Below are 17,669 nucleotides of genomic sequence, written 5' to 3'. Positions count from 1 at the left end.
GCCAAAATTTCATGAGCCCACTCCTGTATCCATAGCAACATTGCTTTTCTTAACCCACAAAAACTGCAACGAAATACATAAAAATTAACAAAGTAAATTGCCCTTAAAAATCTATTTTAAAAAAACAAACATGGAGCTACATTTTTCTTCAACACTGTATATCACAGACGGAGGGTAAGATCAATCTCATTTTCATCAAGCTCTGCGCGATTTCTTAATCTCCAATACTTCTCATTTCTTGGATCGCTTTCACCCCCGTTTCCAAAACTAGGACCAGTAATATAATTCCTTGAAGAGGGCCCCACATTAACTTCACTAGCTCCTTGACTAATAATATTATTAAATTGATAAGGTTGAGGATGATGGTAATAGTTTTGACAGTAACTAACACCGAGGCTCAAATTGGATGGAGGACAATAGGAAACTTGCCCTTGATTTTTGAGAGAAATGAAACTATTTGGATCTTGATGCAATTTGTTAACAAGGTCTCGCTCTCTCCTATGCCCATTTTGATGACCACCTAGAGCTTGCGAACTCATGAAAGCCTTGTCACAATACTTGCATTTATAAAGCTTTTGCTTTCCATCTACATTTTTTGGGAAAACCATCTCATTACAAGAACAAATTATAAAACAAAAATAAAATTGTATTTACCTCTAAAACTAGCAGAAGGAAATTTTCGATTGTAGATGAAACTGGACGTGAGTACTCCTTTATACTAGTAAAAAGATGGAAATATAGCAAATATTACAAGGATATGGTAATTGAAGAAATGTATCTTTAAAAGCTATGCGTATCTTTATGCTTGCTTAAGTTTTGTTTCCATAAACACAAAGTGCTTCCCCCTTGGCCTTGTCAATAATTAACGAGATATATTATTAATTAATCCCATCTAAAATAAGAAATCAGGTTGTCATCGATCGATTCACAAATGTCATAGATAGCATTAACATATGAAGGAGCATCTGTAGTATATCATAAATTTAATGATATAATTTCCATTGGGTTGCATTTCTTTTTCTGGCCACAAGTTTTTAAGTGTTGAAACCAAGCAGTTCCTTTAATCTAAACCAAAATGATATATATGACATTCTTGTTTATTTGCTTAAAATCAACGACAACCATTCAACCAAGCACATTATGTGAACTAAACATATATAACAGATTTCTTACTGAATTATGTAGGCAATAAAAATTGTCTTTAATCCCTATCAGAGAAGTTCAGAATAAGACTGCTAAAACCTCACTCGAAAGAGCAAAAAAGAGGAAAACGCTAATATCTCTCAAACCGTAAGGAATTTGGCAAAACGGAGGCGGCAAACCCCATTTGGAGGTTTGGTTGGCCCTGTCCCGTCGAGATAGACGATTTTCATATATAATTCGTCCAATTCCGAGTTACAGTTTGAAAGTTACGACCTGTTCTTCGTAGCATGTTCTGGAGCTCGCCTGAAGAGCAACCCCGCCTGCAAATGAGTTTAGCTCGCCTGAATGCTTCAAGCTTTAAGCTCGATTGAATGAGGCTGACTCGGCTGTACAGCCTCACCTACCAAGCTCGCCTGCATATTTGAAGCACGTCTGCACAAGGCAAGCTCACCCGACAGTTGGGAGCTCGCCTGCATGACCCAAGCACGTCTGCATGTTTGAAGCTTGCCTACATAAGAAAAGCTCGCCCGATAGCTGGGAGCTCGCCTGACGATCCCCTTGGGCTCTCCTAATGCTTGAAGCTTGCCTGCATGATACATGCTCGCCTGAAAGCAAGCTCGCCTGACAGCTTGAAGCTCGCTTGCATGATCAAGCCTCGTCTGCACAAGCACACCTGCATAGCCTCGCCTGAAGGCCAAGCTCGCATGCACAGCCTTGCCAACTCGCCTAGCCTGTCAGTTGCCCGCTTGAAGCATGGGAGCAGTCAAATCCCTTGAATTAAGGGATTGGTTATCTTCATGACCGTACCCAGCACGGGAATAGTCATTTCCCATGATTTAAGAGATTTGGTCATGATTCTCCTCATGACCATACTCAGTATGGGAATGGTCATTTCTCATGATTTAAGGAAGTGATTACACTCTCCTTCTTCTCTATAAAAGGCCATGAGCAGCCATAGAGAAAGGGTCTTAGGACCCGACCTCTTTGAGGACGAATTACAGAGAACTCAAGACCATCTTGGACTCGAGATCAACCTTGTTCCAGGCACGCCGTCGGCAGAGTCTTGGTCGTTGGAGATCGGACTTTTTGTCATTCAAGAAGATCGAATTCTTGGCATCTTCGGCCTACAAGCACAAGCACTTGTTTGGTCTCGGTTAATCGAACTCATCCAATCAAGCTTCTACTGTGTACTGAAGCTTCAAGCACTTGTTTGGCCTCTGTTGATCGAACTCACCTAATCAAGCTTCTACTACGTACTAAAGCTTGACCGCAATTACTATCGGATCATCCAAAGGAAGCAAATTTGGCACAAGCATCGAGGGAGATGTCTTATCACTGCCATTGAACCCACGTTAAACAAGAAGGGTCATTCCCTTCTCCTCTGCTTGTAACTTTGATTCATTAGTTTGTAACAACCTATTCTTATCAATACAAACAAAGTCTCCACTCTCAGGAAATCAAATTTTACACCTACAGAAGATGATGACCACAGTGGGAGAAACCGTTTCTTCAACTGAAATGGTGGTAGCACAGTTCGACGAAATTGCGGTGGGGATAACTATTGAGTTCCTCGTGATCGAGTTTGAGGAGTACTTATCTTCATCCTTTTCTGACGGTAATGCGTCTTAGAAGTGTTACAGAGTTGCGCGTGTGGCCCAGCCCCAAGTGGACGAGGCAATCACGCCGGAGAACTCCGCCCGAGCAAGCATATGGGAGATAGAACCCTGTGTGCTTGCTCGGGCGGAGTTCTCTGGCGTGGTTGCCTTGACCACTTGGGGCTGGGCCACACACGCAACTCTGTAGCACTTCCGAGACACATTGGTGCTAGAAGAGGATGAAGATAAGTACTCCTTAATCGATCATAAGGGACTCAACAGTTGTCCCCACCATAATTTTGTCGAATTGCGCCACCACCATTTTAGTTGAAAAAATGGTTTCTCCCACTGTGGTCATCAACTTCTGTAGGTGTAAAATTTAATTTTCCGAGAGTGGAGACTTTGTTTGTATTGATAAGAATAGGTTATTACAAACTAATGAATCAAAGTTACAAACAGAGGAGAAGGGAATGACCCTTCTTGTTTAACGTGGGTTCAGTGGCAGTGATAGGACATCTTCCTCGATGCTTGTGCCAAATTTGCTTCCTTTGGATGATACGATAGTAATTACTGGCAAGCTTTAGTACGCAGTAGAAGCTTGATTAGGTGAGTTCAATCAACAGAGTCCAAACAAGTGCTTGAAGCTTCAGTACACAGTAGAAGCTTGATTGGATGAGTTCGATCAACCGAGGCCAAACAAGTGCTTGTGCTTGTAGGCCGAAGATGCCAAGAATTCGGTCTTCTTGAATGACAAGAAGTCCAATCTCCAAAGACCAAGACTTAGCCGACGGCGTGCCTGGAACAAGAATCTCGAGTTCAAGATGGTCTTGAGTTCTCTGTAATTCGTCCTCAAAGAGGTCGGGTCCTAAGACCCTTTCTCTATGGCTGCTTATGGCCTTTTATATAGAAGAAGGAGAGTGTAATCACTCCCTTAAATCATGGGAAGTGACCATTCCCATACTGAGTATGGCCATGAGGAGAATCATGACCAAATCTCTTAAATCATGGGAAATGACTATTCCCGTGCTGGGTACGGTCATGAAGATAACCAATCCCTTAATTCAAGGGATTTGACTGTTCTCATGCTTCAAGCGGGCAGCTGACAGGCTAGGCAAGCTGGCAAGGTTGTGCATGCGAGCTTGGCCTTCAGGCGAGGCTATGCAGGCGAGCTTATGCAGGCGAGGCTTGATCATGCAAGCGAGCTTCAAGCTGTCAGGCGAGCTTGCCTTCAGGCGAGCCAGGATCATGCAGGCGAGCTTCAAGCTGTCAGGCGAGCTTGCCTTCAGGTGAGCCTGGATCATGCAAGCGAGCTTCAAGCATTAGGAGAGCCCAAGGGGATCGTCAGGCGAGCTCCCAGCTGTCGGGCGAGCTTTCCTTATGCAGGAGAGCTTCAAACATGTAGGCAAGCTTGGGTCATGCAGGCAAGCTTGGGTCATGAAGGCGAGCTCCCAACTGTCGGGCGAGCTTGTCTTGTGCAGGCGAGCTTCAAATATGTAGACGAGCTTGGTAGGAGAGGCTGTGCAGGTGAGTTAGCCTCATTCAGCAAGCTTACAGCTTGAATCATTCAGGTGAGCTAAACTCCTTTGCAGGCAAGGTTGCTCTTCAGGGGAGCTCCAGACAATGCTACGAAGAACATGTCGTAACTTTCAAACTGTAACTTGGAATTAGACGAATTATATATAAAAATCGCCTATCTCGATGAGACGGGGCCAACCAAACCTCCAAAGAGGATTTTCCGCATCCGTTTCGCCAAATTCCTTATGGTTTGAGAGATGTTAGCGTTTTCCCCTTTTTTGCTCTTTCGGGTGAGGTTTTAGCAGTCTTGTTCTGAACTTCTCTGATAAGGATTAAAGGCAATTTTTATTGCCTACAAATTAATCTCCAAGATCTAATATAATACTCTTGTAAATGTTATTGATTTTCCTTAATTAAAAAAGAACTCGGTGATTCGATTATACACTTGATTAAATCATACTTCCTTTAAAAGCACAAGTTCAGGAAAATCTTTCGGTAGATAAAAATAACATTATAATTCAAATACTAATCCATTAAGTAAGAGTAAGTTGATAAATTGATGAATTCTTATTGGATATACATTAATTCAAATACTAATCCATTAAGTAAGAGTAAGTTGATAAATTGATGAATTCTTATTGGATATACATAGTATGAAGATATTAAGTAAGAGTAAGTTGATAAATTGATGAATTCTTATTGGATATACATAGTATGAAGATAAAGATATAGTTTAAAATGAAGTATAAACATGAATGAAATTATTAAATGCAAACTTTACAAATGTATACAAGATGAAGGGTGTATATGCAAAAACTAAATAAATCAACTAGACAATTCAAATAATGTATGCCCCACATGTCGAACCCAGGAACAACGCATACGTACAAATGTACATATTATGGATGAGATAATTGCAAAATCCATCAAACAAATTAAAGAGACAAGAGTCGTTCTCAAAATTATAAAAAGGAAAATTAAAACAAATGGCTGCAATTTGAGGACACAACATGTCAAGTTCTCATCGACTAAACTTCAAGTAGTTCACGGTACTACATATTAATTTTAAAGTTTAATTATATCATTATTATTTAAATAGAACTCTATTTATAATTATTATTCTCTCACATGCAATATCACATGCTAATATATATAAGCCAAGAAATTATGATAATTTTCATAGCACTTTCATCTCCTTCAATAGGTATGTGTCTTTGTTGTTTTCTTCTTATTAGATTAGATTAGATTATTTTTAAGCAATTAATTATATTATGTAATTAATATTTTTTATATTAAGAAATAACAATAATTTTCACAATACTTTCATCTATTTTTTCTTATTAGATTAGAATATATTATTTTAAAGCAATTAATTATATTGTATGTTTGATTTTTTTATATCAGAAATTATAATAATTTTCATAACACTTTCATCTCCTTCAACATATATGTGCCTTTGTTATTTTCTTCTTATTAGATTAGATTATTAAATTAAATTGTTTAAAATTTATGAATAATAAAATTTCAATAATTTTTTACATCACTTTCATCTATTTTCTTCTTATTAGATTAGATCAAATTATTTTTAAAAATTAATTATATTATATATTTGATATTTTTTTAGATCATAAAGTTTAATTATACTATTACTATTTAAATAGATACTATTTGTATAAAAGTCAAAGAGAATCTCACGCGTATTTTAGATCTCAATGCCAATTGTAATACTTACATATTGTTGTTGGTTAAAATAACTTCCATGCTTGGGCTTAACTTATATGATCATACTTTAACCAGATTAGATAATTTATTTTTTTATATCCAAACTCTTCCACAAAGCCAAAAGAGAGTAGTAATGCTATAGCTATATATATCTAAAGGACCACATATATCTTGAAAATGAACAAAGAAAACCATACAGACAAAAACCATATTAATTACCTGACACACTCACTATTTTCAAAACCACCCTTCTCCATCCCCATCTATAATATAACCACATACTCAAATTAAGTCGCTAGAGTTTCACCCTCACCAACTACATCATTGATTAATCCTCCTTTTTTCTTTGTAATTAAATTGTATAACATTCATTACGATGAGGACTCACCTGGGTCCTATGCCTATCTTGAATGTCCAATAAAAAATATTAATGTAGTATGCATTGTAGTTAGTTAATAATGAGATCCTATCATTATAAATAAATTAAGTAAAAATTAATAATTCTTAAGAATGTACTACGTTCTCTTAGATTTCACTGTAAACTTGTTAGTTGTTTATTCCTGACCTTAAGAGATTCTTAAAATTAATCTTAAGGGTCACTTGTATTAAAAAAATTCATGTTAGAGGGCCCACACAGTCTGTTTTATAGTTTAAGATTGTCAACACATTTTGTCTCTGATGCATATCAATTATGAGTAATAATATATTTTGATTGATCCAAGTATATCCTAATATATTTCTAGACTCTTATTTTGTCTTTTGCTCTTTATTATATACCAACATGATGTCACAATTGATGTAGACGATGAAGACACTATGGTAGAATTGTTCAGGAAAAGGTAACGGTGGAGAATAATTAATCTTGACTAAATTAAATATGATAAAAGAAGGAATAAAAGATAATATATTTTTAAATATTTTATAGTAAAACTTAATTTTTTGAGTAAAATTTGGAAGCTTCAGAATGGATTTTCATGCAAAATTTTTAATATGTTTATGTGAATGATTTTGTCATATAAAGTTATACTAGAGTCACCAGTAATATTTAGTATTTATTTTTTTATTTTAAGTCTATCAATAATTAAGATGTTTTACAGTCTTGTGAAAAGTATGTACTCTGTGCTGAGCTCATACAAACCATCTCAATATTAAGTATTTGGTTATATTTTATTAACACATCAACAATATATTATTGTGTTTTTTTAACTTAACACTATATTTAATGACTAAGATAAACAAATTGGAGATCGATGATTTGACCTAATAAACAAATATGTTACATGAAGTTTGATATATACAAATTTAAAAAATAATGTTGTGTGTGCAAGTATATAAAAGTATATTGATCCCAGTTTTACACACAAATCTATTTCATAAATTTTTAAAAAATATTTAAATAAAATTTATAGAAAATTTAATAATTCATGTTTAAGGATTAACTCAAGATGAATCTGACTTATTTTATAGTAAGAAAATAAATAAAAAATAAATAATTTTAATATTTAACTATGTGCATTGAATGTGCATAATAACTGGTAAAAAAAAAGACACAAATGAAGTTTTGGAAAGTATGGTAAAAGAAAACTTGCCCTTTCATAGTTTTATTGAGCTGTTCGTTGATTGTGATTATATTGAGAATTTCATGTAGCATGCTTTATTCACTTGCTGATGCACGTTTTTGTTCGTAAACATGATATTCTCATCTAGAACCAAATCCATAACAAGTGTGAAGTTTGACCTCGTGGGCTTTGATATGACTTCACTATAGAATTTAAAATTAGAGTGTCAATTTTCTCAACTGTAATTAATATATACATATACAAAATAACTAATTCGGTTGGGTCATAATGATAAACATGTCATATACTCAAACTAACCTAATTAATAATCGAGTTGAAAGAAGAGACTAGGTTCTTGTTCATACCTACAAACCCCAAAATATTGAGTCTACTTTGGACCCATTTGTTGGATAAGAGAAAATTATTAGGTGCTTGCATCATACATGCGAATATGGGAGAGAATGAGTCAATGACATTTTTTCTTTTTCTTTTTTGGACATTGTGTTATTTCTTTGGGTGGTAAAATTTCATAAACTCCCTCCACCTAACACGCGCGTGTACACACACGGGCGAGTTTGGTCATTTTAAAATAACCCCCTAAAACTTAATAAATATCAAGTATTCCACCTAACGTTTGGGGCTTGTTATAAAACCAACCAAAACATTTGGATTTAAAAAAAAAAAACTAACAGCAACTTGTGAGTAGGTGGTTCTGCATTATGGATGAGTGGGGTGACATTTTTTTTCCTCTCTCTCTTTGGGTTTTTGGTTGTTGAAGTTTTTTTTTTTTTTTAATCCAGCCAGGTAAGATTCAGATTGTCACTCCTGCTCACACAAGCAACATTCGTTCTCCCTTGAAATTCTTTTGTTCGAGAAGGGGGGAATATGTACAAATCTCTCTTTCTTTTAGTTGTTGACAACAAAAAAATCACACAACAGACAAGAATGTCAAATTTCAAAGTCACATCTTTCATATTCAAACTATTGTAAGCTGTACAAACTTTCAACATGTGGGGGCATCGAACAAAGACAAAGAGGCCAGCAGAAAAAGGAAGCAGAGGGCATGAGTTCACGCACAAATGAGAGATTTTCAATGCTGTCCACTCTACTAGAATACCGCAGACTGCCCTTCTTCCTTTGGAAAGGGTCAACATCTCAACTGTACACGAGAATCAAAAGTCTTTTAACTTCACAATTACCCATCAAAGAGACTATATAATATAAAGCAAGGTGGCAAAATTATCACTTCCCTCTTTCTTCTTGTTGTTTGTCTTCTAGAACTAGCTTTGGTTACGCAGAACTCATGCCTCCATGAGGAAGACTCCACAGTGATATTGAGCTAAGTGCATTAGTTGCTAAAGAAGACATTACATCTTAGCCTAGGAAGGACAAAAGAAGAATATACAACATAATTCACAATCTTAATATGTAGGTAAATTGCCAATAACCCCCTCATCCATGAACTCATTTTACAATTGTTTTAAGTGTTACTTAAACAGTTAAAAGGCAATAAATACAACTCCACGTATAGTAAAGGGGGGTTAATTAATTAGCAATTTAGTCAAATATGTACTTAGATACAACAAGAGTGATAATTTCTTTACTGCATTTACTGCAGATCTTTGGTATTTACTAATAAATGAACAAACATGCTCAAATGAAATGTTTATCAGCCACAGTACAGAGATCTTGATAAACCTTAACAAATTTCTCAATAAAATCACAGTGAAGTTGCTTTCTCAATCCATGGCAAAAATTCCTATTACAACTGATCAGTAGGATATAACAACAAAAAACAGGCTTAATCAGTACATATAAGCTTACACTCGGCATCTGGTAATAAATAGCATAAAATTAGGCTCAAAGTCGATCACCCTTCAATCTCATGTACATCCACATATCCCCTATTGAGAACCAACACAAAAAGATATGATCAGCTGCTGACCAAATCCTCTTATCTAAGCTAACGTGAACCTCAAGTTTCCTTTGTGAAGAAGATTGTTTTTTTTCAGAATGGAGTCCCAATCTCACTTCTATCAGTAGGACTATACAATGCCGATCTATTTCTAGGCCTGTTCTCCTCCAACTGCTTCACAATCTCTCTCATGTCCGGTCTCACCTCAGGCGTCGGAGCACAACACCCCATTGCCAATTTCAAAGCTTGAACCAAACCATCTTCAGTCGGACTCCTAATCCCTCTCAACAACTCATCATCAAACACCTCCATTGTAGTCTCCTCCAAGACCGCAACTTTCACCAATGCAGGCAAATCCGAACCTTCATTCCCCTTCCCAGGCTTTTTCCCCATTAGAATCTCTAACAAAAGTATCCCAAATGAATAGACATCGGTTCTTGAGTTGCATTTCTTCATCTTTTGGAGCTCAGGCGCTTTGTAGCCGTCTAATTTTGAGATGGTGATCATTTCATCAGCGACTGAGGGGACCATTATTTTGTCAAGGCCATACTCGGTTACTCTTGACACGAAGAATTCATCGACTAAAACGTTTTTGGATCGGATGTTTCCATGAGTTATAGGGTTTTCTTGGCCAGTGTGGAGGTAGGCTAGGCCTCTTGCTATGCCTAGAGCTATTTTGTGGCGTCTTGGCCAGTTTAGCATTGGCCTCCCTGCTCTTGATTCTACAAAAAAAAAAAGGATTTAAAATGGATGTGAAAAAATCCTCATGTAATTGGTACGGGTATTTGATTATATAACTGATATCAGACTCAAATAAATGAGAAATGTTATTACGTCAAATATCCAGAACTATTTAAACCAAACTATGTGATAGTGATTGAGAATTCTTTAAGTCTAAATCTAGCAATCTATGAAAGTATTGCAAAAATACCGAAAGTGGTTAAATTATTAGGTATATGTTAGACTCTTGAATGAAAAGGTACTAAGTAACTAATCCTTCATTGGCTATGAATGCAAAAACCTTTTAATGTCATGAAGAACTAGTTAAACCTCTCGTATTCATCCAACTACGCATTTAGCAAAACTACATAATCAACATATGTGATGCTGATTGTGGATTTCAAGTCTAAAAATAGCAACTTGCGAAACTCTTGCAAAAACACCAAGTGGTTAAATTAATAGGTATTGATTAACCTCTTGCATACGTAGCTAGGTCAAAGTAATTAAGATCTCAATGGACATGTATGCAAAACTTACAACATTAGTTATATGGGTCAAAAAGTAGTTAACCTAAGGTATTGATACAACAAAGCATATAGCCGTGCAAATCATCCTTACGAGGTTCCTCTTTTATGGAATATAAAATCTAAAACTAGCAATTTGTGAAATCTTGGATATGTAGTAATAATTAACTAAAACTGCTGCATACCATGGAGAAGATCATGAAGGCTTCTATTGTGAAGGTAATCATAGATCAAAAGCTTCTCCCCTCTCTTCCCCTGATAAAAAGCTCTCAAAGGAACAACATTCTCATGACGAGCTCTACCAAGATATCGAACCACAGGCAAACAAGAAGCTAAATCCATGCTACTCCCTTCTCTCAACAACCTCAAAGCAATAGTACCTCCATCATTCAGCTTAGCCTTGTACACAGTCCCATAACTAGTCTTCTCCAATACTTGGCCAGTTGCATTGAGCACATCCTCAAGTGTCAAATGCTCTCCCCCCTGAAAAACCATTAGCTTTCCTTCGCCTCCATCGCCCTCTTCAATCTCCATCTCATCCTCTTCAATTCTTTTACTCACATTCTTCCTCTTTCTCCCTTGATACCATCCGATCAAAACCGAAGCCAAAACTACGACACCGACCATTAAACCGATAATAATACCTGCAATCGCACCAGAACTTAGCCTTGAATTTGATCCACATTGCTTCAATGGGGATCCACATAGACTAGGGTTATTCCCTTGTAAAGACTCTGCTCCAAATTTACTCAACGGCGGAACAACCCCACTGAAGTTATTGTAAGAAAGATTCAGCCTTTGTAAATTGTTCAGCTTCAGTATCGAATCCGGTATCGATCCGGATAACCGATTTGAGCTGAGATCAAGCTCCTGCAATCCACTGAACCTGGTAACAAACAGAGGGAACTCTCCTTCAAGCTGGTTATCAGCCAAATCCAGAGCTTTAAGATTCGTGCAGCTCGGATTGGGCACTGCAGGCTCCGGAACCGAACCAGAGAGCTTATTTCCATGAAAGCTGAGGGTTTGAAGCTTTCCGCACAGGTTCCAGATCGAAACTGGGATCGACCCATCAAAGAAATTGCCCCCCAAATCAAGCTCAGCGAGCTCAGGACAGTTTCCAAGCTCCAAAGGAATAACTCCAGTCAAGTTATTGACGCCCAGAAGCAAGGACTGCAACGAGGAGAGCTCCCCAATCTCTTTGGGGATTGAACCAGAGAGAGCTGAAGCAGGGAGATGGATCGAGACAAGTTGGAGAGATGGGTCTTTGTAAAGAGAAAGGTTAGAGAGTAGAGACGGGCTTTGGGCGCAGGAGAGGAGAGAGCCATTGGAGAAAGCCCATTGAAGGCCTCTCCATTTGCAGAGAGGGAGAGAGGAGTTCCATGAGGAGAGCTCGAGGTTAGTTGATGTGGAGAGAGCTGGCTTTATCTTTCCTAAGAGAGTGGCCACATCAGAGGAGATCACAGTAGAGATTGAGCAGAGAAAGAGGAAGATAATAATGGAAGAAGAACAAGAAGAAGCCATTGATGAGAGAGAGAGAGAGAGAGAGAGAGGAGAGAGAGCGCAGAGCAGAGGAGAGGTTTTTGAGAGGGCTCTGCTTTATTGGGAGCAGGGTTTTTGAGACCAAAAGGGAAAAAAATTATACTTTTGTGGCAGTACACCCAATTTTTCACCGATTGGGATTGTAGGACCCAGTGGGTTGGTGGGTGTGGAGGTTGTTGTAGGTTTTTTCAAAAGATAGGCGAGGGAGGTGCAGACCGCTGACTGCTTGGGTTCGGGTGACTGGGGGTGGGTGTCGCGCTGCTCTTTGTAGATGCCTTTTAAATTTTTTTATTAATATTTAGTACTCCCATATGATTTTTCATTTTTATTTCATGGGCTCGTTGTTGATCTTCGAAATTCTAGATGAGAGTGGGCTGGTTGGTTGGCTAAAAAAACAAGGAAATCAAAGAAAATAAAACATATTTTTTATAATATGTTTTTTTCTTGTATTTGGTTCACTTTTTAAAAGTAAGAAAAAAGATAAGATAAGATGAGTTATCACTATATTATTGGATTATGTGACTCATTTTTAAAGATGAGATGGATGATGTAGCACATTTCTTGTGTTTAGTTCATTCTTAAAAGTAAGAAAGGAGATGAGTTGTCACAATATTATTGGATGATGTGGGTGATTTTTAAGGATGGAAATGGTTGAAAATCAACTTTTAATGGTTTCCGTGGTCCTATTTCATTTTCTTTGATTTTAGGAAACCAATCAAACAGTTATCTCAAAATATATTCACATGTCAAGAGGCTCTAACTGAGTTGATATGCTGCGTACGGATAATACTTTGAGTTCTTAGATTCGACTCTCCTGAGAAGCACTCACATAAATTTAATTTTCAGAAATACCTGAGCTAATGTGTTAAAGGGGTGCCTCTTAGCCACGCTTGAGGATTTGATACCCATGGTTTGAAGGATCATGAAGAAGTTCCCTTGCTAAACCCTAAGAAAAAGTAATTTTTTTAGATTCTTTTAGAGTTACTTCGAAATGGATCATTTTTGTAAAAGTTTTGTGTCACGTCTTGTGAAAATATCCAAAAGAAACAAGGTTAAGTGCAAATAGACCCCTTGCAGTATTGCCCAATTACTGATAGACCCAGTGTAGTTCTAATTGTGCATAAATCTTTTTGCAACTAGGTGATATTACAAGTGATCTATCAGTAACTCCCCCAAAGATATTCTACTTCATGGGTCTGTTTACAGGCTTGTTAAAAAGTTTACACTATCAATCTTACTAGTGTGGACACCGTGCATAGCACGATATATTTTTTCCCCGCCACAGCAATCCCAGTTTTTAACTACTACAGTCATTTTTTATTTTTTGAATTGCTATATTATCTCGCATCTGTCGTAGTTTTCCCGCTACAGTACTGTTTTTTAAAAAACTACAGTGCCTAGTTTCGTGTTGTTTGCTACAGTAATACTACTACAGTAAATAAACTGTAACATTTACTGTAACATGAATAGTAAATTTTGGGTTCTCCCATTAGTATAGATAAATATATTAGGACTGATTACAAGCGAACAGATGGTTTTTTGCAACAGAGGGATAATATTTCATTTGCCCTCTACTATATCCACTGAATAGCCTTCCACACGTGGTCCGTTCTAATAGGAAGTGGACTTTGAGGCTGATGCAAAAAAGCATCGAAGGTTATTTGAAATTATTAAAGATTTCAACTATAAAATATAGAAATTACGAAATTCTTTTGAAATATTGAAACAGGAAAGATTATGAGGAGGCACATGAGAAGCACATTTTATCAGATATATTGTATGGGCCATCACTCATCAGTAATATATTAGCGGGTATTTAATTACTAATTAACTTGAGAAAAGCATTTCTTTTGTTGGAGTTCTTTATTAAACGCACTTATTATAGAACCCCAAAAGAATACACGTTCTGCTTCTGACCCCACTCCACAAAACTTGTGGGAACGAAGGAATGGTTGATGTTGTGGGTGAACTCGAGTAGATTCAGCTTTTGGGAAAAGAAAGAGCGCTGTGTGGTAGCGGTAGACCGAGCAACCACCGCTGGTTGATGTTCGATTGATTGACCGATGCATTCTACTCTTTTCTAGCCTTTCAATCTTCAAATTTTGTTGTTATTTGTTTTAGGAAGGGAAATTAAAAAAAAAAAAGACCGATTTTGCTAAATAATTAGCAAAATCGAATTTTTTTGGCTAACAGGCCAAAAAGAGGTCGATTTTAAAAAATGTTTAGTTCAGAACATACGGAATATTAGTCTCGTATGTTTTTGGTGAACTAATCACCGATTAGTTCACCCAAAAAACATACGGGACTGCTAGTCCTGTATATTTTGGCCACTCATTTCTTGTGCCCAATAGCACATAAGAGCATATATTTTGCACAAGAAATGAGTGACCAAAACATACGGGACTAGTAATCTCGTATGTTCTGAGCTAAGCGTTTTTTAAAATCGATCTCTTTTTGACATGTTTGTCATAAAGAGGTCGATTTTGCTAAATAATTAACAAAATAATCGGTTTTGCTAATTATTTAGCAAAATCGGTCTTTTTTTAAAATTCCGCCGTTCTAGGAATAAACGCCTTTGTGGCTCTAAAATCAGCCGCGTGACATCTGAAATTCGGTTAAATCGACTCTAAATACCAGTGTTACTTTGTTGTAAGCCACTCCCACAGTTGTAACATCAACTTAAATGAAATGGCTGCAAAAATAAAAACTTAAATGACAATTAATAATTAAACTACTCCTATATTGTAGGGGGTTATCCTCGAAACCCAGATTGGTTGAAAAGCAGCAAATTGCAAGAATGTAAATTACGAGAATGTAAATTGTATTAAAGTAAAGAAATTAACTTACAAGTGCGAATTACAACCGAAAGCAAACAAAACACGAGTAACTAAACAACAGCAGAAAGTAAAGGCAGCAAAATAAATGCAAATTTCATAAAAATAGGGTGTAAATTAGACAACGCATGTTCACGACCTTAAGCAACTGCTTTAGGGATGTCAAATGGGTGGTTTTGGTTGGGTCTTGGTTGGGTCATAAATGAGTGGGCACATTTATGACCACTTAACCAATTATGACCCATTTAGCATTTGCTAAATGGGTCGGTTCTCAACCACCCATTTACTAAATGGGTGGTTCATGGGTGACCCAATAACCTATTTAGTTATGATTATGATACTTCTATATATATGTAAGTTTCAGGTATCTACTTGCAAATTTTTAGGGGGTTTTGGCAAACTTTTAGGGGGGGTTTCCTACAAACTTTCAGGGGGTTTTCTGCAAAAAATTTAGGGGTTTTTTTGCAAACTTTCAGGGGGTTTTCTGCAAACTTTCAGAGGGTTTTCTGTAAACTTTTAAGGGTTTTGTGACCCAATAACCTATTTAGTTATGATTATGATACTTCTATATATATGTAAGTTTCAGGGATCTACTTGTAAATTTTTAGGGGGTTTTGGCAAACTTTTAGGGGGGTTTTCCTACAAACTTTCAGGGGGTTTTCTGCAAAAATTTCAGGGGGGTTTTTTGCAAACTTTCAGGGGGTTTTCTGCAAACTTTCATAGGGTTTTCTGTAAACTTTTAGGGGTTTTTTGCAAACTTTCATGGGGTTTTATGCAAACTTTTAGGGGATTTTTTGTAAACTTTTAGGGGGTTTTCTGTAAACTTTCAGGGGTTTTTTTGCAAACTTTTAGGGGGTTTTTGGTAAACTTTTAGGGGTTTTCTGTAAACTTTCAAGGGATTTTCTGCAAACTTTTAGGGGGGGTTTCTGTCAACTTTCAGGGGGTTTTCTGCAAACTTTTAGGGGGTTTTCTACAAACTTTTAGGGTTTTTATGTAAACTTTCAGGCGGATTTCTGCAAACTTTCAAGGGGTTTTCTGTAAACTTTCAGGGGTTTTTCTGTAAACTTTCAGGGGGTTCAAAATCCATGAGCTATGAGCGTAATTGTTCATTTCTTCATATTTGTTGTTGGTTAAAGTCTATTATTTTTTTCATGTTTGTTCTTAATTACAGAGTGTCCCCAAGTAATTCTCCTTGAAATTTTTTTATCACGCCGGATAACAATACACGCTCTCTTTCTCTCCTGTTTCTCGCGCAATAGACACAAGTTTTGCAAATTACACTTGGCCGCACACGCATATATCTCCTGCCGACGAAGAATTGTGAGCGCCTACTTTTTATATTTATATATCCTTGAGGGTGTTTTTTGCAATTTTTAAAAGTTTGAGGGTGTTACTTGCAAATTTGGATTTCATGTGTCATTTGTAGGTTTTGAAATTTCAGGATGGTTTTGTAATTCTAAACTATGGAGGGTGTTTTTCTAAAAATTTAAAACTTTGAGGGTGTTAATCGCAAATTTTAAATTTATAGGGGACTATTGAAATTTTTTAGATTTCATATATCATTTGCAAGTTTAGAAAACTCTAAGATTGTTTGGTAATTTTGAAGTCTTGAGGGTGTTTTTATAATATTTTAAACTTTGAGGGTGTTTTTTGCAAATCTCAAAATTTTAAGGGTTTTAGTCATTTTAAGTGTTTTCTATAATTTTTAACTTTTAAAAATAAGTTTTGTAATTGTTGAACCGTTAAGGGTGTTTTTAAAACAATATCCATCTAAACGGGTAAATGGGTGGGTAATAACCCGCCCATTAATGACCCATTTATCTTTAATAGAAACTATACCCACCCATTTATGACCCATTTAACTAAATGGGTGGGTTTGGATGGTTCATTTGGCGGGTGGGTATGGGTGGGCAATTGGTTTTGGGTCCATTTTGCCATCCCTAAACTGCTTTGATTGAAAAACCAATTATCTAATCAATTGCCTTGATATATATATTATTTATATTGTAGAAAAGTATCGGTGCCTGACTTTGGTTTGAAAATGCGTGGCGCGGTAAGTTGGTAACCGATACGAAAGTTCGGAGCCAAATCCATTCTCTTCTCAAAAGCTAAAAATAATAATCATAAAGAAGATGAGAGTGGATTTTCCCTTTTCCCTTTCTTTTAACTTAAATAATAGTTTTCCCCACCTTTTCTTTAGATACTTTCATTTTCTTTTTTGAGCTATAAAGAAAGCAGATTATTTAAGTTTAAAGGGTCTGCGCAAAGTTGGGCAGGGCAACGGAAACGAGCATTTATAATGTGTCTCTGTGGACATTAAAAATTTAAAAGCCCGAAAAGTTAGGTTGTGTCCATTTAGCCTTATTAGTCAAATTTTCAATTTAAATGACTTTTTGACTCGTAAGCTTTTTATTAATAAATTAAACACAATTGAGCAAACAATAACGATTAACACCACGCTGCCTATCGAGTTAGATTGTCAATCAAAAGTATATTTTATTTACAATATGAGGAAACAGAATGATTAGTTAAAACTGAAAAATATGACGGAAGATGTTATGAAATGTGGTGTACTATGGAATTAGGTTATGCCCTTCAATACA

At 36.4% G+C, this 17,669-nt stretch overlaps 2 protein-coding genes across 2 annotated transcripts; both read right to left on the bottom strand.

Moving 5' to 3' along the window:
- Positions 162 to 608, bottom strand: LOC109830739 (zinc finger protein GIS-like). The gene has a single exon (XM_020398105.1). The coding sequence runs from the start codon at positions 606 to 608 to the stop codon at positions 162 to 164; it is 447 nt and encodes a 148-aa protein (XP_020253694.1).
- On the bottom strand, positions 9,224 to 12,247 carry LOC109850660 (putative kinase-like protein TMKL1). The gene is made up of 2 exons (XM_020420718.1): positions 10,879 to 12,247; positions 9,224 to 10,171 (listed from the first exon to the last, which is right to left on the bottom strand). The coding sequence occupies exons 1-2, from the start codon at positions 12,212 to 12,214 to the stop codon at positions 9,543 to 9,545; spliced, it is 1,965 nt and encodes a 654-aa protein (XP_020276307.1). The 5' UTR covers positions 12,215 to 12,247; the 3' UTR covers positions 9,224 to 9,542.

The sequence above is a fragment of the Asparagus officinalis genome, chromosome 1 (assembly GCF_001876935.1).
Source record: "Asparagus officinalis chromosome 1, Aspof.V1, whole genome shotgun sequence".
Lineage (NCBI taxonomy): Eukaryota > Viridiplantae > Streptophyta > Magnoliopsida > Asparagales > Asparagaceae > Asparagus > Asparagus officinalis.
Note: the sequence above shows the minus strand (reverse complement) of the source record. Positions and strands in the feature narration are given on the sequence as shown.

Coding starts and splice junctions, on each gene's coding strand:
- LOC109830739 (XM_020398105.1), bottom strand. CDS start 608: ATGGTTTTCCCAAAAAATGTAGATGGAAAGCAAAAGCTTTATAAATGC.
- LOC109850660 (XM_020420718.1), bottom strand. CDS start 12,214: ATGGCTTCTTCTTGTTCTTCTTCCATTATTATCTTCCTCTTTCTCTGC. Junction 10,172..10,878: donor CCTTCATGATCTTCTCCATG/GTATGCAGCAGT, acceptor TTTTTTTTGTAG/AATCAAGAGCAGGGAGGCCA.